The 22,156-nt window shown below is 38.8% G+C and overlaps 3 protein-coding genes across 13 annotated transcripts in view; 2 read left to right on the forward strand and 1 right to left on the reverse strand.

The window, feature by feature from the left end:
• LOC112467919 overlaps positions 1-5,590 on the reverse strand; it is an 8,285-nt gene extending 2,695 nt beyond the window's left edge. The window contains exon 1 of the mRNA XM_025036851.1: positions 5,506-5,590. The gene's annotated coding sequence lies outside the window, so the exon portion shown is untranslated. The remainder of the gene's footprint in view (positions 1-5,505) is intronic.
• LOC112467906 lies at positions 220-3,345 on the forward strand. The gene has a single exon (XM_025036814.1). The coding sequence runs from the start codon at positions 220-222 to the stop codon at positions 2,917-2,919; it is 2,700 nt and encodes an 899-aa protein (XP_024892582.1). The 3' UTR covers positions 2,920-3,345.
• The window catches only part of LOC112467917 (protein unc-80 homolog), a 25,654-nt gene continuing 6,996 nt past the window's right edge, over positions 3,499-22,156 (forward strand). For 4 of the 11 annotated variants that reach the window (XM_025036835.1, XM_025036844.1, XM_025036837.1 and 1 more), the window contains exons 1-43: positions 3,499-3,939; positions 4,044-4,146; positions 4,248-4,296; positions 5,568-5,594; positions 6,178-6,198; positions 6,676-6,821; positions 6,900-7,047; positions 7,128-7,359; positions 7,552-7,625; positions 7,704-7,790; positions 7,863-7,940; positions 8,008-8,153; positions 8,257-8,514; positions 8,768-8,943; positions 9,036-9,199; positions 9,411-9,556; positions 10,490-10,519; positions 11,796-11,925; positions 12,131-12,325; positions 12,396-12,537; positions 12,717-13,097; positions 13,232-13,670; positions 13,817-13,940; positions 14,022-14,214; positions 14,282-14,423; positions 14,705-14,814; positions 14,943-15,133; positions 15,215-15,430; positions 15,507-15,642; positions 15,723-15,992; positions 16,107-16,367; positions 16,536-17,022; positions 17,248-17,887; positions 18,047-18,227; positions 18,291-18,472; positions 18,946-19,194; positions 19,284-19,557; positions 19,645-19,949; positions 20,058-20,483; positions 20,561-20,779; positions 20,866-21,011; positions 21,108-21,420; positions 21,634-21,954. In XM_025036835.1, coding sequence (XP_024892603.1) covers positions 4,061-4,146; positions 4,248-4,296; positions 5,568-5,594; positions 6,178-6,198; positions 6,676-6,821; positions 6,900-7,047; positions 7,128-7,359; positions 7,552-7,625; positions 7,704-7,790; positions 7,863-7,940; positions 8,008-8,153; positions 8,257-8,514; positions 8,768-8,943; positions 9,036-9,199; positions 9,411-9,556; positions 10,490-10,519; positions 11,796-11,925; positions 12,131-12,325; positions 12,396-12,537; positions 12,717-13,097; positions 13,232-13,670; positions 13,817-13,940; positions 14,022-14,214; positions 14,282-14,423; positions 14,705-14,814; positions 14,943-15,133; positions 15,215-15,430; positions 15,507-15,642; positions 15,723-15,992; positions 16,107-16,367; positions 16,536-17,022; positions 17,248-17,887; positions 18,047-18,227; positions 18,291-18,472; positions 18,946-19,194; positions 19,284-19,557; positions 19,645-19,949; positions 20,058-20,483; positions 20,561-20,779; positions 20,866-21,011; positions 21,108-21,420; positions 21,634-21,954 — 8,541 coding nt within the window. In that variant the 5' untranslated portion in view covers positions 3,499-3,939; positions 4,044-4,060. Of the gene's footprint in view, positions 3,940-4,043; positions 4,147-4,247; positions 4,297-5,567; positions 5,595-6,177; positions 6,199-6,675; positions 6,822-6,899; positions 7,048-7,127; positions 7,360-7,551; positions 7,626-7,703; positions 7,791-7,862; positions 7,955-8,007; positions 8,154-8,256; positions 8,515-8,767; positions 8,944-9,035; positions 9,200-9,410; positions 9,557-10,489; positions 10,520-11,795; positions 11,926-12,130; positions 12,326-12,395; positions 12,538-12,716; positions 13,098-13,231; positions 13,671-13,816; positions 13,941-14,021; positions 14,215-14,281; positions 14,424-14,704; positions 14,815-14,942; positions 15,134-15,214; positions 15,431-15,506; positions 15,643-15,722; positions 15,993-16,106; positions 16,368-16,535; positions 17,023-17,247; positions 17,888-18,046; positions 18,228-18,290; positions 18,473-18,945; positions 19,195-19,283; positions 19,558-19,644; positions 19,950-20,057; positions 20,484-20,560; positions 20,780-20,865; positions 21,012-21,107; positions 21,421-21,633; positions 21,955-22,156 lie in introns of those variants that run through there. The other 7 variants (XM_025036839.1, XM_025036838.1, XM_025036843.1 and 4 more) reach the window with 7 other exon arrangements.

The raw sequence follows: 22,156 nt of genomic DNA on the forward strand, positions 1-22,156 counted from the left end.
GCATCATTTTCCATGATCCATTTCGATGAATAAATATACAGCATAATTGGTAACAAAACTACTTGTCAAACTTCACATAATAATGCATTTAATAGTTATTTATCAAAAACGTAATCTTGAACATGTAAATAATAATGCTCATCTTCCGCTAGAAAAATCAATATAGAAGAAAATGCGTCATCGAAAAGTTCTTTCTGCGACTGCTGCATATCGTTGATAATGGATTACAATGATTTATGGAAAGTAATGATAGTTCCATCGATCACATCCCAAGCCACATTTTCGAATAGTACAATAGTACCTTCGACGAGAACTTTAAGTACCATAAGTGAGCGAGAAAGTAAACTAGATTTCTGTCTTTCGTTCGATGAAAATGAAAACAAAAAGGATACATACAGAAACGCTGAAAGATCGGAAATTACATCTTCACCGCTTACCTGTCACGATTATTCACCGCGTTCTTTCAAGTCGGATAAGCCGATTTCTACATTACACGGAAATAAGAAAGAATCACACGATCGAACGAAGGATAAAGTAAATAAGGAAGATATACATTCTCAAATATGTAACGACACGAATAATGCATCAGTTGCACCTTTCATCGAACTAGGAGCGATTTATAAAATCCTCGACTTTATTACAGACTCTGATTCTCGAGTTTCCTTGCTGACTAATAATTGCTGTAACGAGTTTTTGCGAGCGTTACAATGTTTGTTAGCTCAGCGTCATAAGAAATTAGAGGATCTCCTTTCAAACGATTCCTCTTTGCATAGATGTGAACATTGCGGGGTAATCAGTTGCATACTAGAATCGCACCCTACTATCAAGAAACTTAAAAGAAATAGGACAAAAACCAGACTCAATGATGAAGCTACAGCTGCCGAACGCGATTGTATTAATAATAATCAGAATAATGAGAAATCAGAAATTTCAATAAGTTCTCCAAATTTAATAAATAATGTGCAATCAAGAATCAATGACTCTAAAGTGAACAATCAAACTGAATATACAGACAAATTGAGCGAAATTGAGTTATTGCCAACTAAAGAACATTCTTTCGTAATTAAGAAATGTGTTGAAAGATCAAATGAAGCTAATAATATATCTGTTACGAAAGCCAGTATTAATCCCACAATTAAAAATAAATTTTATCCCGATAATAATGCTATTAAAAGATTATATATTACGGATTTGGAAATAGAGAGAAAGAATAAAAAAAGATACAAATGCAATAGTGCTGAACGAAATAATCCTGGTAAGTGTGAATCTTCAAATGCGATAGAAGCCTACGCCAGTATCGACAGGGAAGAAGTCGTGAGGGAGATTTTATATGAACCTAAGTCGCAAATCGATGATTCGTTGGCAAGAGATCGACGTTCCAATATCCAAGGTTCGCAACAACCGCTCGACAAACGCGGCGATATTTATCCGGTTGTCGACACGGTGAAATATTTGGCACGTGGTCAATTTACGGGGTTAGACGAGAAAGAGAACGAACTTCTTTCGAAATTGCAAGAAAAACGCTGTACTCGCCCGGACGACGCGAGAGACGGACGGAGTTCCGTCTTGTATGGCAGTCGAGAGGATTATTCGCAACGCGACGCGGGATTTTGGTTGTTCGACGAATCGGGACATTTGCCCCGAATAGCTTTGGACGATTACCGTTACCTACCAATGCCGAGAATAGACAATAGCAGAGAGAACGTTAGCTTCCCTGCAAATGTTTCGCGATATTCTCACGCGGTAGAAAAGACGAAAACGGATAACTGGTCTAATCACATGGAGAAGGATTCGCTTGAAGATTGTGCTCTCCAGGAGCAAAGAAGAGAAAGTGAAGCTACTATCTTTAGCTCGTCATCCGTTGAGAATTTAATGTACGGATCTCTAAATAGGAAATATGAGATAAATAATATAGACGACGAAGACGTTCCTCGAGGTCGCCAATTAGTTTCATCAAGACCCTCTCTAGATATCGCTCGACATGTCAGAGCTCAAATTGCGAAAGACAGACATTCCGGTAATGCAAAAGAATCAATAGGCGAGCTATATACACATGAATCAAATATTTTAGTTCGATTATCGCCAGAAACACGAAGAAAAATTTGTCATTTAATCAAAACAATTGTATCGGATAAGAATTCGACATGTTTTTACAAAAAATATTTAATAAACAACATGCTAAATGGCAAAAAGTTACCGCATTCTAAATCCGCGGACGCCGCATTTGCTCATTCCAATAGGACAGACAATGAGATAAGAAATATTTGCGCGAATGATTGTGTTCCAACTAAATTGTCTGACTTATCAGAAGGTAAAGATCGTTCGGTTAAAAGGCAAGGTAATTTTGTAAATTTACGTAACCAGAATCTGAATAGATCCAAGAATTCCGTCAAGATTTATCACGAGACTACGACTTCCGTTTCTGCAGATAATCCTAGAAATAAAATCATACGACAAATTATTTACAAGGATGCGTTGCTAAAAAACATCGTTGGAAAAAACAATGAATATACGGTGGCAGAAATGTTGTCAATTTATCGTAAAATTCTCGAGAACAGTAGAGACATGGACTGGGAAAATTTTCGGGAGTTTGTCGAAGTTCTTCATCCCAACGAAAAAGAATTATGGCGCGACGTTTGTAGAATCATCAGTGAAGAAGCGAGAAGAATAAGTGGCGATACAGATGACAATACAGAAATATGTATAGAAATCAGTCCGGTGAATCCTGAAGAGACTCCGAAAACAGGTGAAGTAATGACGAGTGCGCGGGAAATCGTGTTCGAGTTGGATATGACGTTAAAGAACGTCGAGAATTTTTCCAACAAAAGATTCGCCGAAGAGCGTCTTGACACACATAAGAATGCTGTAGATGTTACGAATTGGAGCAACAGCGGGCGGTGGGAGAGGATTTCAAAGTAGACTCGTTAGTTAAGTTCCAATATGTATATCTGAAAATAAATCAGTCGATCTCATTTAAATGTCTTTTATCTTTTACATCCTCTTCATTTTTTTTTATATTATCGTATATTTCATCTCAGCTTTAATCCAACGTATATTCCAGCTTAGCTTTAATCCAACTTTAATGGTGCAAAAGCTGCATTGTCTTAACGTGAAAAGCAAATTATCGGTTTGGTATCCCCCGGAGCAATCTATCACAATCTAACGGTACACACCCTGAAACGGAGGGCAAATAACGCGTTCTTCGCCAGTCATTGCTCCACAGGAAGATGGCCTCGCCCATCGTTATATCGGGCGTTGCTCGAGTAAACGGCTAGATGGGCTAGGTGGGTAAATAGGTTGATAGGAACGTGGCGCGACGCAGCACAACGTGGCGCGCTGCAAAGGGGTGGCTCGCGCCTCCCGTACGGGGTGGTCCAGCAGCAGATTCCTGGGCTGATCGATGGAACGACCGGCGCATTGGATTTTCCGAGAGTCGCACGCGCATTCACCATCCTTCCCGCGAGGACGTGTGGACGCGTAGACCGCGAGGTCCCTTCAGTTACACGCTATTCCGGCGCCGGAGTGCATACCCGCGTCGCGCAGGATATCCACAGGGAATGACGGAAGTGTGTTACTAGGCCGAGTGGCACGTGACATTCTCTTTTCTCGGTGCGGTGCTACCCTTCGACGACGTCATGCCCGGCGTCGGCGTTTTCCGGCGGCTGCGTCCAACGCGCGACGACAATATTGCGCGATAATTGCGCCTTTTTACGGCGAAGAATGAATTTTCCTCGTAAGACAGGGATAAGTGTGTAAATTTTGTGTGGGAGACGAGATCGGTTTTATCTTGGTTCTCGATTCTCGCGAGCGTACAATTCCGACGTTTCTCCAATCGAGGATTGATCCACTCTGGCTGATGGAGCGTTGTTGTCTACCGAGGGTGTGTGCAAGACATAGGCGTATTAGCGGTTGAAAAATTGGAAGGATCTGTTCTGCGAGGTGAGACACGTGGTTGCGATGGCAGCACTAACGATTCGACTAATTATTATCATGTTTGTTTAATTAAGCTGCACAATCTCATTCGCGATCTCAAAATGTTTTAGTAACATTTGAAGCAATCATGGATAAACGGCGATCTATGGATGGAGGAACGCAGGAGTATCCGTTGCCTATTCCGGTTCAGATGTTCCTTTGGCGTCATATAAGGTCAGCTGATTAAAGAGAATTTTTTATTATTTAAAAAAAAACAGCAGCGTGCCTATATCTATCTTAAAATAAGTGTGGTTTATTATTTTATTATTTTTCAGGCCATTTATTCGAGCTAAACTAGGAAAACTTCACGAAGCATCTTGCACGGTAATTGATTCAATATTTTAAATCTTTCTTTAACTATAAGAAAAAGAAATTGCCCTATTATTAAAGACACTTGAGCCATAATCATAAAACGTAAAAACGTACTGCGAACGAGATTCGTCAAAATGATCGATCAAACGAAATACCCGCGATCGCTTCTTCTCGATATTAATATAGTCCCTTGTTTCTAATATGTATTATCGATTCTGAGACATCGATCCAGCCAGGCGGATATTTTTGTGAATATAAAACCGCTTTTATACCCTACTATACGGAAGGATACCCTTCCTTCCGGTTGCCGGTTTCCGCTTTCCGTAATCGTCTTTGTCAAAATCGCTGTGTGCTTTTTGTTCAGCCTGCTTCATATGTTTACCAGTGTGAGTCTATTCTACTTCGTGGCTTCAATATATCTTGAATAACAATATATATATATTGTAAAGATTAAATCATTATGTCATCATAACGCTTATTGCTCTTTTAAGAGTGACGTGAAATTAATTACGATATTAATTCACGATATTTTGCTTTTACATCACGTATACATATGTTTACAAAACTATTTACAGACAATAAACTATGGAAGATCTCATCTCAGAGAGGTAGCAGAGTGACGTCAAATGACGTATTAATAACGTCTTAATGATGTCTCTAACGTCAATAAAACGTCATTAAGACGTCTTTAGACGTCATCTTGCTACCTGGGATGGCTTATAATATCATATGCATTATAAGTGATATTTATTCCTACTCTTCTTAAATCAAAGAAAAACACAATATTTTCTTGTATATAAATGGACATACTCTATCTCTTTTCCTAGCTATCCTGTATATCTTTAATTTGCGTTAAACCTTAAGAGCATATTGGTCCTTATCTGTAAGGATTTTGTACGAAAGCAATTGGTGATTTAATACAATATGCACAATTATAGATAACCCTCGAATAACAAAATTAATTATTTGCGTGTTACTAAAAATCGTGTTATATAAGACCTAGGATTCATACAATTTTGAAGATCACGTTCCGTGCTATTGAAAACCGTTAAAATTGAGCGTTTGGTTCTAAGAGATTATTGTTTTTAAAAAACTTTTAAAAAGTAAGGTCGCCACAATTTTTCACGTGCTATTCGGAGACTTCATGCAATTCAAGTGTACCGTGTTATTCAAGGGTCTCCTGTAATTGTTTCCACCCGTCAGTCCTAAGTTATGCAATACCTGCTTTACTTGCACTAATAAATTGTCCTCTCCACGCGGCCGCCTCCACGTGTCACCTGCAGTTCTGTCAACACGCGCCAGGCCATCATGTAAGTTGGCTCGCCCGTTTAATATCTGCCTGTGAGCTTGCACACAAAACTGCTCTCGTATCCGATACATTGAATCCTGTGGTTTTATCATCCTTGCATTTCTCGCTATATGTTTGTTCTCCTTTTGTAATCAGACAGAGAGAATGTAGATGTACTGCATTAATTCTCCACAGCACAACCTGAAATGAACATTACATATAATAATACATTACATATAATGTAGTCAAACTTAGTTATATGTTTAATATTTAAAAAAGTACATCACTATTTTGATTTTAACATAGATTGATTCCCGATGATAATTTTTAGATACATTTGTAATATTTACGTTGTTGTACTGAAAGTTAGTACACGCACATTGTTATAATCGAGTATTAATATCAGTATTTGCATCAACTGATATTACCTGCAGATCAAACAATCTACATCACACGATTACGTAATAATTTATTATTCATTAAAAATAATAATGTTTCACCTAGTTTTGCTTGTAAACTGTCACACAAAGTTAATTATTTAAAGCGTTAATTAATTTTATCATTTTCTGATTAAATGTTTGTCTATTTCCAAAATGCTTGCACAGGAAATGAAGGAAGCGTGCACGGTTAGTATATGTATTTTCTAAAAAATATAAAAAATTAAAAAATATATAATAACTATTTAGTCCCAGTTCCACAAATGTCGGTTAACTTTTAACCTTGACTTTAACCAGATTAACTTGCTCTTCGTTTCTTTCTAACGTCCCTACGAAGAGACTAGTTAACCTATGATTAAAAGTTAACCGACATTTGTGAAACTGGGCCTTATAAGTTATGTTTTTTTAAGAAAGGGTACTTACATACCAGAGACGTAGCTATTTCAATAAACTTGCAATTGATGATCTTAAAGCATAACAGTAGACTGCGAAGACATTGCAGAGACGCTTTCCTTTTCTAATTGTGTCCTAAGCTAAATAGAAAGTGTCTCTGCAAGGTTATCTTTTGTCCTTCAGATCTTGCCGGAAACTCTCCAATGGGAATGCTCAATCAGTTTTAAAAAATGTTAAAACTTTTATTAAAGCGCTCTTTTCTTTTTTCCATAGTGCCTTGAAAGAGTTTTAGTGCAAGATCTTCATAATGATCTGACACCCTCGTTGAGCGAGATATTAAGAAGCGTGCCACGCTGGCGTTTGATTCAAGCCGCTCTTCCTTACGTTCTCCATGCTACGGCCAGTCTCTTACACAATAGGTGAGTCATACTTGAATAGCATGTAATCTTCAGACTACTTTTTTGAATTTTTTCACGCAACAAGTCGTTCTTTTATAGGAAAGATTTTCAGACCCTCGGCACGATGGAAACGACTCTTCTTTATATTCTTCACTGGATACTCTTGGATTCAGCTGAAGAGTGCGCCGAGAACGAGCCCGATCAGTCAAATCCTTTTTTCTACTTGTTTCCGATACCCACCATGACTGTAAGTTATTGAAGTCTCTTGCTTCTCTATGCGGTTTGATGGAACATAGATTGCGGAAATAACAGGTCTCTTGCTTTTAGCTCTTCGTTTATCTATTTGCACCTTTGTGCAATCACTTAAAGGACATTGACTTCAAGACGAATTTACGATTGGAGAATGGCCTAAAAGTATGGTCTGCCATGTACGAATGCCGACATCCAGAGGCAACATGTTTCACAGCGCATTGTCGTGCTAAACCGCGCATTTATTGGAGTCAATCTTTTAAATCTGCCAAGCATCACATGTTGTCGGATGATGTTTTTGTTGGAGGAAGTGAGTCCATTTTAATTAATTAAACAGATTTGTATGTTTCTGAATATATTTATAATATATGTCTCTCTCTACAAATTACATTTATAAGATACTGTTAATATTTAATGGTACTGTCATATTTAATGATACCGTCATATTTAACCTAATATATTTTTTTTCATCTATTAATTTTTTTTATTAAACATTGTTTAGATGTTGAAAGTCCACCTAGCCAATCAACTTCGGATCAAAGTGCTCCGCCACCTTCGAAAGTAATTGAAGAAGATGTAAGTTTACAATCCAAGATAAGCGTTATTAAAATTTTGTAATTATATAAAAAGTAATTTTTGTAAAAATAACAACAGCAGGGTACTTGGCTGTCGTCACCAAAGGATACGGTTTTCCCGGAAACGATCCCCGAGGAAAGCTCTGGCGCGGAGGACGAGCACGTGGTAAATTTATACGACTATGATAAACATTAATCTTGAATTATTCGACAAGTGATATATTTTTCATTGTCACAGGTAATATTTAGATTACCATCTTTGAGTGAATCAGAGAGAATGCTTGACGGGGTAAAAGAAGTTTCCACCATATTCGCAGTGAGTTACACGAGGTAATGTCTCGAGGCTGAGCGCAGAGCAAATAATATTTTTGTGGCTACCGCAGGGCGAGGCCAGCATCTTTCACGTCGCGATGGGCAGGACAACGAGCTCCTCGAGATCTACGATAGAACAGTTTACGATAGAGCAAGTCACGGCAATTTCTGGATTGGACACGTGCAAACAGTATCATGAAAAAGCTACGAAAACCGGGTCAGTTAAGTTTCACGACTATAACTTTCATTTAATCGAACTAAATGTAAGATAAGATGATTAAGAAAAAAAAACTGTCGTGCCTAAATATCTTCCTGATTAGAGGTACGGACAAGGAGAAAGAGGAAAAAATTTCTAAGACGGAGAAGGAAACGCAAGAAACTTCGAAAACACGCGGAAGTTTCTCGGTGCAACGTCAATCGGCTGAAGCAACTACAACCGAGCACACCGCCAGTTCTACGATCATCGATTCGGACGTTCGCGCGGCAACCTTTCTGGACGTGGCCACTTTGAGATGCCTGTTCGTACCTCAATGGCAGGAGGAAGGTGTTCATTGGGCTCTTCAATTTTTCTACTACCGGTCAGTTATCTCGTGCAAATTAGAATCAATGTTACTTTGTGAACGCTTGATGTTCCAACAATTTATTTAATATAAATATTAATATAAAAAAGATTTTGACAAATGTAAAGATATAGATAAGGACTCTAAAATAATTCGTCTACGTTTAGGTCTTCTTAGACGTCGCTATATTAAGATAATTTCCATATTTATAAAATAAACGTCTAAAAAAATCTAGCAGTTATTTTGATGAATATATGGTTTTGTATTGTAGGCTACGAAGAATCAATGAAGAAACCTCAGTGCAACAGATGCCGCGTCGCCGGAGCAATTCCTTGCCCATACCGAAAATCGAAGTCTCGATTTATCAGAGCCCCGAGAGTAAAAAGAAGGACGTATCGAAGGACTTAATAGAGGTGCCCGACCCGCGCGACACTTCTTTGGTAGCGAGTACGTATTCGTGATGATTTTTGCCATCTCAAAATAGATCCTTTTTCTTCTTCTGTGTAGACTTGGTCACATTTTTAGAATTGTACGCGAAGCCCACGAAAGCGAATCGCGACATACCAGACGTGCCAGCGAGAAAACGAAGAAGCGCATGAAGATGGCCGATCTCAAGGTCTTTGTGGAAACAAAACTTCTCTCGAAATCGGAGAAGGCACTTGAGAAAATTGGCCAGGATGAACCCAAGATGTTGTTCGAGCAGGTAAGTGATTGTTTCAGTTTCTGGTATTATTAGTAATAGAAAAATATAATACTTTTATCTTATATATCTGTATAAATTATAATCAAATCTATCCATAAATTTCTTATATGGTTCTTATCTGTAGATTGTCTCTTTAAATTCTTATTTAAAAGTTAAAAGATCTATTGTTAATATGCTGTATTAATTATTCATTTCTAACATCAACTTTTAGGAACGTCATACAAGTCTTGATACCGGAGAAGATCATTTGACCTCGAGACGAACCTCGGCCAGTTCAAAGATTTTTGAGGCGAAGGACATCGATTACATGAAGCATCCTACAAATCTAATCAAAGGGAAGAGTATGCCGAGTTTAAGGTAGGCGCTGTTAGCTTCATCGGAGAAAGATAACAATAAAGAACTTCGACATTACATTATTTTTCTTTCTTTATTACTTTTGATCGTTTTCGTTTGCACGTAAATACAGGCGTTTTGTCGTTATTCTAACTTACGTAATACGTAACTTACGTATTACTTTTTTAATTTACCGCAAATAAAGGTTTTGCATAATTTTGTGCATTTTTAGTTCTGAATAAACTTGAGACAACCATACGTTGTGTATTTACGCGCGCATATATTTTTGTAGGCTAGTTTAAGAAGTTAATTATATCTATATCTTGTGTGATAACAATAATAGCCAAGAGGGATGTAGTGCTTAGACTGCAATAAGAGACGAACGTTTAGAGCAAGAATTTACAGCAAGAGTATAGAGGTGAATCAATGTTGGATGATATATAAATACTTATTTGTGTGCAAAATATTTCAAAAATTTTTTATGCTATTTTTGTAATCGAATATTACGATTGAATTTTGATATATGTATTTCACAATCGTTATTATATTTATTATGAAAATTTAAATACAAAATTTTATAAAAAATTTTGATCCAACATTGACTATCTCGAACGATATTTTCGACCATAAATCGGGCGAATAATGCATACATTTAGATTTATTTATAATTCCCCCGTATTTATAGAGTAATTTTTTAGGATTAAACACAGTCCAGTATATATATATATATTTTTTTTTTTGCTAAAATAGTACCAATGTGCCTTAATTGAAGCAATTTGTGCTACGTATTGAAATTAGCTTGATATATGGTCTAAGAATGTAGCTCATGTTCTCCGACAATTAATCCAGCGCTTAAATATCGATAAGCCTATCGTTATACTTATGCGTAATGGACTTTCTCTGTGTGTGTCTCTTTTCTCTCTCTCGTTCGCCCTTTCACCCCGAACTCGTGCTCAGCTGCTTGATTAACGAGCTGACCGCGGGAGGGTAAGTCATCAACGTCATTCGGAGGAAGTTCCGTACTGCAGCTCGGTTCACACGCTTCTTTTACGAGCTTCCTGCTTTCGGTAGGGCGCACTTTTACTCCTTAATAAACACACCGAAATTCAGTCGCATCGGCACATCGGCAAGAACCCATGAAGGCACACGAGGCACATCACCAAATCCGCTCCGTATATTACTGACAAATCTTATCCACAATAATTTTTTAATGATTGTTTCTGTTACGTAACAGTTTTAATAACAATTTAATAATAATTTATGTTTTGTTGATTCTGTACACAAAATCTCTCCTTTTCTCATTCTCTCTCTTTTAATCCTTTTAATATATGTATACAGATAAATACGTATATAATACGTATGTAATAATGATTTTTTAATTTCCGAAATCAATGACTTTTTGTTTATGACATCATTATTTTAATTACATGTATATAATGTGTACTACACTACATTAAAATTATATCATGCACTAATTAAAATCAATTATCAAAGTTAATAACTTCCCCCTTATATTGCTTTTAATCTATTGCTTTATATTCCAGCATAGAGTCCTGTAATAGATATATAAATAAGAAGATTACATTGTAGAAACATCCTCATGTTTTACATATTTGTGCATGTCGTATAACGAGATACATTAGAAATCGAATAACGTTGCCCTTTGATCTTTTAATTTAAATTGCTGTTACGAGAATTAATATATTTTTTGTTTCTTAATAAACAAATAAAAATCTGGTCTCGTCTCTTCTAATTTATTCAAATGAATTGATATAACATTTTAAAATGTGTAACAGTTTAGTATTTTAAGATTTTTTTCAAGTATACTTACACACACACACACAAAAGATAAAAACAAATATTTATTAATATTAATCCATCTTCTACAAAAATTTAATCAACTTTAACACTCATGTTAGTACATGTACTAACATAAGTGTTAGATTTTAATATTTATGTTATTTTCTGTGACTGGAGTTTTCTTGTTGCTTCATCTATTTGAAAATTTTTAAATATATTTCTCGTTCTAATTACATAATAATTTTTAATCTGTAAGACTTGTACTCGTTACCGTATGGGCAACGTTGAAAAGTCGTTAAAAATCATCGTGCATGTGTCGACGGAATCGCAGGCGCACGATCGTAGATCGAGATCATAGAGACGAGATCATAGTGCTTGACTAGGGCTCACTTTGGCAAATAGCATGAGGATATTCGAAACAACAAAAATCAAATTGGATTTTCTGACCCATGCTGTTTTATAGGTACCTCGGCGATACTCGCATCGAGAGAAAACAGAGTCGGTTTTACAGTCAATCCTACACCGCGCCGAACCCTATTATCACCGTCACGGAACACACGCCAACTCCATCCCCCGATTACATGAAGCGTCAGGTAAAGAAACCTGCCATTTTCTGCGAAGTACGATCGCACGATAACATAAAGTCAGAACGGTGTTCTCAAATTGATTTCTTTCTTATCCCATGTGTACAGGATACAATTTAATTAATAGCATGATTGTTGCTAATTATTCTTGAAATTGTTATTATAATAACTACTATTTTTATATTTGTTGAGCACTTGGCTATTTCCTCTTCAGGGATCCATCGACAGTCAATTAGATGTTATCAGCGTCCAAGGCCCAGGTCGTTTGTGTTCCGAGAGAAAACCTAGTCTCACGAGATCCCAGACGGACTCTAACATCACTTACATGAGCGACGAGGTGCCGGAAGCTCCGGGCTCCGCGTGTTACATCACCAAGGAGGGTGATGTTGATCTTCAAGTCGTCTTGAAGGTATAATTGCAAAATATGATTGCGTCTTCTCAGTTCTTTGAATTTTTCACGCGCATTTTGTCATGTCTAGGCGATACACTTCGTTGCTTTGCGAGATAACACCACTTGCACGCCGCGAGTCTGCGAGATTATGCTGAACTTGATGGAACTCTTGATGGACATGGGGGTGATGAAGCATTGTCTTCGAGAGGAAGCCGTCGGCAGTAACGCAGGCAATGAAATTAGATTAATTAGATAATTATAGTATTAAGAATGCAATAGCGTTTTAGTAGCAATTTTATATCTTTAAATAATTTATTTTTTGTGTTCTTTTAACAACAAGGATAAAATAAAAGATCTTTTAATTTGTAATCGCGTTCATTTCGAAGTCAATCGATTATTTCTCGTGTAGGATCCGGTACGGGGATCGACAATAAATCGGAAACGGGGAAGAAACAGGATTCGCCAACAGAATTACATCAGGAACATAGATACGATTCGAGCGGCAAGGACAAGCCAACCGCTCACAATCTTCTCATGAATTGCGTGATCAGAGTGTTGAGGCATCTAGGCTGCCCGCACGGTTGCTTGGACGGGGTGCGCGGACCTCAGGCTGATATCTGTCGCTCCCAGGGCCAGACTATCCTGACAAAACTGCATCGCGCGAGTTCCCGTCAATTCTCGCGATTCCTACGAACGATGATGCGAGAGCAACCGCTGACGGAGATCTTGGACTTCTTTCACGCGTATGTCGGATACTGCGTCGATCCGAGCTCATTGTTGTCACCGCTTAGTGAGTAAATTAAATACGAATTAAATACGTTGTACGTGACATAGAGATAACTCCGTTCTATACAAAGGAAAACAGATTTTTAATTTTGTGTTAATGCAGAAGACTTATTCTCTCGCTTTTCATCATCTTCTTAGATCAGAAAAGAATGTCGGGAAAATCGCCCGACGTGGCCACCCAAAGTGGATACGCGACGAACTTCGGCGCCGGCACGATTGGTGCCGGAACCGGCGGAAGCGGAGTCGGTACCTCGAGCGGAAGCGGTGGCAACGTCATCGGAACAGCGAGCGGCGTCGCGACGTCGTACAATGCCGGTGGTTACGGGACGCGCGGTATCGAGGGACAGATCATGACCTGCGTCTTCAAGGTCTTGGTCACGCGTCTCATCGGTTCCACGAAGCAGTTGAAGGCGCAAGAGAACATCAGCCTCTACTGCGACGTGCGACAATTGATGACATACGTCAAGGAGGCGCACGGTGGCATTTTCCGACGGGTTGCTTTAAGTGGAATCCTAGACTCCGCGGATCGACCGAATAAACGATGTAACAGCAACATGCAGACAACACGTGTCATAAGGTTTGTGGATAAATACGAAGGTTTTAATAATAGTTACGTGATTTTCTTAAAAAAATATATAATTTTTATTATAGTTTGATGAGAAATGAATAAACGCTTTTTAAAAACTCTCTCGCGGTCTTTTTACGTATTTATTAACTTCACAGACATATGCATCAATCGGATTTAGAGGAACACGCGGACATTGGAGGAGATACGTGTTTCACCGTTGACGACAGAGGCACGCGAAAATTCCTTTTTAAGAAAAGGAGCACATCATCCACCTGCGCTGTAAATATAATAATAATGATCGCACAATAATTACCCTGTTGTCTATCATTCTGTATGGTATTAAAATGGTTAACTTGGTAGGCGGGATCGAACTTGCAGAGTCTGCTCGAGACAGAATTGAGCGAGGACAACGTGAAGATTAGTCAAAGCCCGTTGGGTAATCTGCGCAAGAAACATCACGTATTGACACCCAGGCAGAGCGAACGCAATTTAGGTATCGGCGAGCCTTCTCTGGGACCGCGGAAATCGACGCGATTTCAAATTGGCGGTATCGGTGAGCGGCGCGAATCATTTGCAGCACACTGTGAGCCATTATATTGAATCAATTCGATCGGTTTTAGTTAACTGGTTCCGGAAGGAGTACAGTCGGACCGATTCTACCGATAGCCATGAAAGTAGCGAGTCGCCCACAGACGGCAGCTTTGTTAGGCAACCCAGCTTCCATTACGGTCATCATCGCAGCGCGTCCCGGACTGGTCGCGGGTAAATCGTCTATTTAAAACGCTAGCTCGTCTATATAAATTATCCCATTATTTTGAAAAATAAAGAATCCCTTTTTAGAAAAGGCATGAAAAGTTCATTGTTGCGTCTTTTCCGCGATGTTGTTTCGAGACAGCCGCTTGCGTTTTGACAATTTGTGTGTAAGAGGATTAAACAAGTAAATTCGCGAATGTAATGTGCTATTTAATCAGAGCGCGCGCGGTAGCGCGCACCTGTAGAGTTCTAATAAATTATGTATTGAAATGCGCGCGATTGTTTCCTAGGGTTGGTATAACTCTGCAAAAGGCGAAACGTCGGATGGAAGATCAGTTGAATAAGATCGGTTTTGGAAAGAGCAAAAAGAAAGAAAGCATGGAAGAGACGCCCGGAAACTGTAAGAATGGATTTATACTTGAATTTCATACAAATTAATTTATTTGTGTATACCATCGCGTGTAAAATATTTCTTTGCCAAAAACCCGCGAAATTCATTCACCGTCGTATGGATCTGTTTCCGATTAGATTTCAGTCGAAAGAATTCCATGGAGCTCGGCGAGGCTTGCAGAGAATCCGAATTTGTTGTACTGAAGGAGAGAAGATTGGTACCTCGCACCGCGGTATTTGAAGGAATGTTACGATTCTCCTTTCTCCTGGAGACCTGTCAGCCAGGCTCTGTTCCCGATCCTCATCTGATGGCGTCGCTTCTGGACCTTGTAATAATTTACCTTGTATTCTTACATTTCATATTTTTGCGAAGCGCAATAGAAATTAAGTATTTAACTATGCGATTACAGCCATACGCGCCGGTAGTATCTCGCGCTTGCCTGATCCTGGAATGCGCACATTTAGTGCATCAGTGCAACAAAGGCCACTGGCCCGCATGGATGAAACACAATTTTCCCATGTTTCGACCGTCGGTGCCGATAAACAGTCGGAACGCCTCCACTGCACTTAGACGCGTTCATATATTACAACGCACCGCGGGAAAATTATTTTATCAATGGGCAGAGGTACTTCTGATTGACATTTCGTCTTTATTGAAAGAATTTTTGGACAACATAAAATACGAGATTGTTATTAAAACAGGCTATAGGGGCACGTTTGGAAGAGTTCTTGACCGAGGATAAGCAAAATATGGAGCAGGTAACCAGCATAGTATCCGATGAAAGCAAACAGAGAGAGTTGATTCTGGAAGATGAGGAGGAAGATTTTCTTGATGACGGTAATACTCCTGTGCTCAAGATATCAGAAGATCAATTCAGCAGTCCAGATAGAACGTAATTAAAATTTAATAACTTTCAGCTAGCATAAATAATTATGGATCCCAATGTCCCTTCGCGTTACGTCTCGTCGCTTGCGTTCTGCTACTGGAAGTGACGGCGTTTCTGAGAGAGACTTACCAAACTCTACCGAAGTCGAGCAAACTGTTGACGAAGGAACGTCATCCGCCTTGGGAAAGAATGTACAGTCGAGAAGCAAATCGACGATGGAGCGTGGCTTTGTCATCCATGGGCCATTCACAGGCATCCGCGCAGAGTCTTCAATCTATAGCCGGCGATCGCGAAGTTGTCGGTCAGTCTAGAACAATAAGTGATTGACGAGCGCGTTATTCTAAATAAAATCACCTTGTTTCGAAGAGGGGCCCACGAAGTATTTGACCGGCAAAAATATAAATTTATTCCATAGCGGAGCGCAAAATCAGTTTTGTCCTCTACGAACCTGATAATGAGTCTGAGGGAAGCAGCAAATCGAATGTTACGATTCAAGGTGAGGAAGCCCAGAATATCGAAAAGGAGAAAGCGAAGAGGATGCAGGCAGTGCATCCTCAAAGTAGACCATTCCTCCTTCGTCGCAGTACTGCCAGCGCTGCAACTGGTTCGTTTAAGAAGAGAAGCCTTAAACTTCGTCGCAACACCAAAGAGGGCAAGGATACAGAGTGCGAAGCATGTAAGTGAAATCTGAAAACAAATCGAGAAAAAAGTAAATATTAATAAGTCCCTGTAAAAGATGGCACAATTAATTCTATCTAAATTACTCTTAATATCGTTGCAGAATTAATTTTGTTAACATTGATAATTATATACGTTAAGTAATAATATTGCGTTCCATTTATAGATACGGTAAAACGGGCAGATTCGATTCAATCCAAAAGAAAAGTGAGCTCGCTCTCTGACAGAAGCGACACATCCGAACCCGGTGCCGGCGGCGAGGTCAGTGGCGATGAATCGCCAGGCATTCTCAGCGACGATCAACCACCGGAGAGTCCGAGCGACAGCAACGAGACCGACGAAACCAATAAGAATTTCCCGTGGATGAAGGTGCTCGTGCAATTTGCCAATTCCTTCAATTTTTACTGCTCTCATCAGAACTTTTGCCATCCCTTCTGCCATCGACGACAAATGCGAGCTAGCAGCAGATTAATAAAATCGGTGAAGAAGATCTATGGGGAGGAATTTGGTATACTGAACGGTACGGGTTTGTTGGACATTGACACTGATAAGAAGGACGACAAAAAGGACAAACGCAGCCGCAAAGTATCTGACCAAACTAGCACGCAGGTGTCGCCTATTCGAAGGAAAGACAGCGTGGGGCGCAAGTACAAGTAATACAAATTTTTAAAAAGCTATTTGTTAATTGAGAATAAGTATTTAACTTATAAAATATTAAATAAATATTTTGTAAAATTAATAGAATATTAGCAACTTATTAAGTATTCTTGTCGATATACAGATATGTGATTGTAAAAATCCGCAATTCAAAATTTATACATAAATAACTATCTTTTTCCAAATTATATCTGATGCCAATTTAATGGATATTTCTACAGGATAGAAAAAAATCTGGATGGTTCTCAATCCGGCCGATCAACTCAAAGGGATTCTTCGAAAGATCTCGTAGATCAGGATTCTGAAAGAGGCAAGGAATCCTTGAGAAGGGTCACAACAAAGTATACTGTTGAGGAGGAGAAAGATAAAGAGCCACCACCGGTCTTGAAATACATAAGGACTCAAGTGAAAGATGCTTTTCACGCACCTTTGGCTACTTTAATCAAAGGGGCGGTCGTCATGACGGAAGATTTGTTCGTGGAAGTGCTGCCTGTTGCGTGGGAGCTCTTATTAGAATCCAATCAAGAAGTCGCCGCATCAGCCGCGGCACTTTTTATAGTATCAGCCGTACGGGCACCAAACCAGGCGAGCGATCTGATGCACAAGGGTCTTCAACATAACAACACTAGTGTGCGCATCAACGCAATTTTGCGATTTCAAGTTCTGTGGAAATTACGATATCAAGTATGGCCGCGGATGGAGGAGGCGGCTCACTTAACTTTCAAAGTACCTCCGCCAGGAATAGAATTCACTTTGCCGTCACCAAAAATCGGAATTGAATCTTTACCGGTGGTCGATCCGCCCTGGATGCCCCAGGTCAAAACCAAAGTGGAGGAGGTCACTATCAATCAGGAACATCATGTGAGTGAATAAATATCTAAACGAGGGCATTTAGGCCGATACGAGCCGATAAGCACATATTATTTGCTTTTAAATTATAAAAAAAAATTAAATGATTGGGTTAGGTAATTTCACATTTTTAATGGTTAATGGACTATCTACGGAATTTGTTTATTTTAGAGATCTTTGGTGACCGCGACGAAGACGCGGAAAAAACAACAGACCGAACTGATCACGAAGGCTCTTCAGGCACAGGACGATAAGAAGCGGGAAGAGAGAGAAAATTTTCTAATTACGACGATACCGATTACCGTACAAGCCGCTTACGAACCGAGCCCAGTGGGAGATGATCACGATGAAGGTATGTATACAATTCATTTTCTCTATGCATTTCTTGCAACATTTCTCTCCTTTTTTAATGAAGGTAATGTAGGGGACGAAGACGCAGCTGATACTGTTCCAAGGAATACTCAAACCCATCACGCCCAGTCAGCTCTCTCGTTGTTTCCGTCATCACTGTGTTCAGCGATTGTTCAAATTATTAATCTCTTGGACGATCCAGCAGTTTCTGACGATGGAAACGCGGTATACGAAGTGGCATATCAGGTAATGAAGTAAATTTGTGAGCTATTTTATATATTGTTTCATTCAACCCTGGTGGACAAAATTCTCATATTTTCTCAGAAATTTTCTAAGAACTTCTCATATTTTAGATTCATAAAGTTCTAAAAAAAAATATGTAAAATTTCTCAGATACTTTCAGAAATAATTGGATGAGGATTTTCGAAATATTTCAGTATCTGTATGTATGAATACCTATTTTTCTGATAAATTGCGCGGGATTTGTTATATTTATTCAGATTTCTACAAAGATGTGTGGGTGGCAAAAATCTGAAATACTTTATTATTATTTTATCTGAGTTTTTTCTGAAAAACGTTCTAATTCGTATAAAAAAATTTGAAAAATTCTAAGAAGGTTTTAAAATTGTCATAGAAATTCTGGTTAATAATATGAACAATTTTGAGACATTTTTCCATCAGGGATTCAGGGAATAATGTTAATTTATTTTATATATCAGGTAATCTGGAGTTGTTTGGTGGAAGATAGCGCTTTGTTTCTTCGATACGTGCTGGAGCGTCTCACAAGAGAGAAGCAAGAGTTGATGTTCAAGATTTTGAGACATCTTATCAGATTTGTGCCGAAATTGCCGCAACAGGCTGCGTTCGCGCTGTACAATTATATTATTGGATATGTTATGTTTTACGTGCGCACTCCGCACGAGGAGGGCCAAAAATTAATTGGAACCGCGTTGTCAATCCTGTGGATGGTAAAATATATGCCTTCTTTCAATTATCCTATTTACAAACTTTATTTATTCATTATACAGAATTGCCAACAATGATTTTCTGATGTTAGGTGGTGCACAGTGTACACGGTATTATGTTTAAAGATCTAAAACAAATCCTGCGGAAGGAACAGTGCGATGCGTCGATCCTACTTACGGCGAATGTTCCGTCAGCGAAAAAGATCATCGTTCACGGCCCACAGGATCCTGACGCCGGAGAAATACCGTCGCAGTTTCCGGTTGCGGAGGACACGCAATTTTGTCAGATACTTCGAGAGTCCTTGGACTTTTTCGGCGTCGAAGAAACAAAGCATCACGAGTATTTCCTCGTGGATTACAAGACGCGTGAGTTCCTTATTTTATTTAACAATCTTTACTGTGCAATAATATTTCATTCTGCTAATGTAGCTAAAATTTTTCATCAATTTGCAGATCAAATACACAATCCATCATCGTATGTTAGAGACTATTATTTCTTTAAGAGATCTCAATTTCCACAAATCGAACTCGTTCACATGAAACCGGAGGATGCGTTCAATGCGTTGCAACGCCAGGAATTGGTGCATAAATTCGTAGAAATAGGAAAGGTGCTATTGACCTGGGCGATCCTGAAGAATGTCGATATGGTAGTGCAAAGAGTTGTGTTTCTTCACGAAGAGCTCATGAAGCTACCGTCGTTCCCGCGAAAAGCACTGGAAGCAGACTTGGATCTCTACAAAGGTGGCGAAATTGGAAGAGTATGTATCTAAGTCTTTTATTCACGACTTGTCGATCTAAAAATTATTAGATCGTTCGAAATAATATACGTTATATCTTATAAATAAATTTGAAATTTTCTTCTTTAGGAGCTTCTTGGGCTGGATGTGATGCATAAATTTATGTGGGTGAGGCTGATCGCGCGCATGTTCGAGGCCATGGCCGGCAATTTCGCGTATTCCGGTGATATACATCTCTTTTTGAACGTCCTGAATGGCGCCGTGATCATTCACAGCGAGGATTCCTGCATTCTACGCTATGTCATTGCGACGTACATAAACGCAGCGCATAATTTCAAAAATATCTTCTCGACAAACGGTTACTTGTTGATCATGCCGACCTTACTGCAACTATACTCAACGCATCAGACGAACAAGCTCGTGACGACCACCGTTGAATATGCCGTCAAGCAATTTTATCTCATGAACCGTAAACCCTTCATTCTACAGATGTTTGGCAGTGTCTCTACTATATTAGATACAGATATGATAAGCGTCCATGGCGAGGCTCATAAGGTTCGCTTTCTTTTATCGATAAATAAAAAATATATATTCAAATATTTCTGGAAAATAATATTGTGATTTTGTTAAAGGTTCCAGCTACGTGCCTGTTTAACTTATTATTAAGTTTGGAAACTCCGTCGCCGGATCCACTCAATATAGGAGAATTAGTGAAAGAAGAGAAGCCTTTGAAAGCGATAGACTTTTGTTATCACGATGAAAACGAAATGGTCGACGTACTCGATTGTATATCTCTCTGCGTGATGGTAATAGCTTACGCACCTGACTCGATCAGAGGCCAACAAATGCTGGTAAGATATCCGCGTAATGTTGTTATTTTACGTTGCCGTTAATTTTTATTTTATCAAGTGTGTGATGTACACTGCCTTTTTTATAGACAATATTAGAAGCGATACTGCCGTGCTACGTTCAGCAAATCCAACTACCCACGTACAATAAAGAAGGCAAAACAGAGAAGGAGATAATAAATCAGTTAGCGATTGCAGTTAGGACATTAGTCAACAATTCCGAAGCATTGACAAAGTATGAATTAAATTTGTCACAATTTGCTTTTCTTACAATTTTTCGCTTCTTTCCTAATACCACTTAGTAAAATCAATACCTCGTTAATTCTCGCAGATATTATAACGGTCCGCAAAAATCAAGTCCCGAACATAAAGGCTCCAGTCAAAAGAATTATGGTAAAGGTCCGTATTCACCGGGTTTCGATTTCGAAGACGACACTCACACGAAGTACATGGAACACTCGAAAGCTCGACATTTTTACGATCGAGACGAGGATTTTCATAAGAACGAGTTTAGAAGACCCCGCGACACCTTATTAAATATGGTCGGAGATTTTGTAGCTCGTTGTTCCGCTCGTTTGGCAGAGCTCAATAAGAAGTCTCAGGATGGAAAAACTATCGAGTTGCTGGATTCAAAATGTCACGTGGTAAGTTGACGATTCTTCATTGATCTTCGTAGCGTATACTTGCAAGCGTTTACTTTATCTGCCGACAATGAATTTAATAAATAATAAAGTGTTAACAACATTTTATCTATTTTTGATTAATATGATTTTTCGTATTTTTATTCTTAATATGATTATATTTGTTATTAGAAGGTATTTATGTAAAGGGTTTAGAAAATAATTTGTACTTTTTAGCGCCTAGCTGATATAGCTCATAGTCTCCTGAAGATTTCTCCATACGATCCGGTCACTATGGCTTGCCGTGGTCTCAAACGATACATGAATGACATTCTTCCTTCAACCGAGTGGGCGGCCGACGAAATGAGACCGGCGTTAACGCTGATTCTCAGGAGATTGGATAAGACTTTCAGTAAGATACACAAGAAACCATCGATCAGAAGGAATACCGATTGGGTCGCTGCCAGTGATCTTTTGAGAGGGGTGTACGAAACTCTGTCGAAGAGTCCATATATCGCGCACTTTCAATATTTAAAGACGTTGTTGTCTACTTGTCAGGTATCATGAATCATTTCTTCTGTTATTCAGAGGGGGTCGATTACGGTTCTTGAAACAAGGTGAAAATTACAAAAGTGAACAGATTTACTAGATTTCGACCAATAAAATCATAGATACTCTAGTGAATTTCCTCACTTTTGTAACTTTCACTTCGTTTCAAGAATCGTAATAAGCCTATTGATCTACTTTAATTTACTTGGAT

Source organism: Temnothorax curvispinosus, unplaced genomic scaffold, assembly GCF_003070985.1.
Source record: "Temnothorax curvispinosus isolate PA1 unplaced genomic scaffold, ASM307098v1 QBEX01017878.1, whole genome shotgun sequence".
Classification (NCBI taxonomy): Eukaryota; Metazoa; Arthropoda; class Insecta; order Hymenoptera; family Formicidae; genus Temnothorax; species Temnothorax curvispinosus.

What these genes read in the sequence shown, in the direction of transcription:
- LOC112467906 (XM_025036814.1), top strand. Translation starts at nt 220, where the DNA reads ATGGATTACAATGATTTATGGAAAGTAATGATAGTTCCATCGATCACA.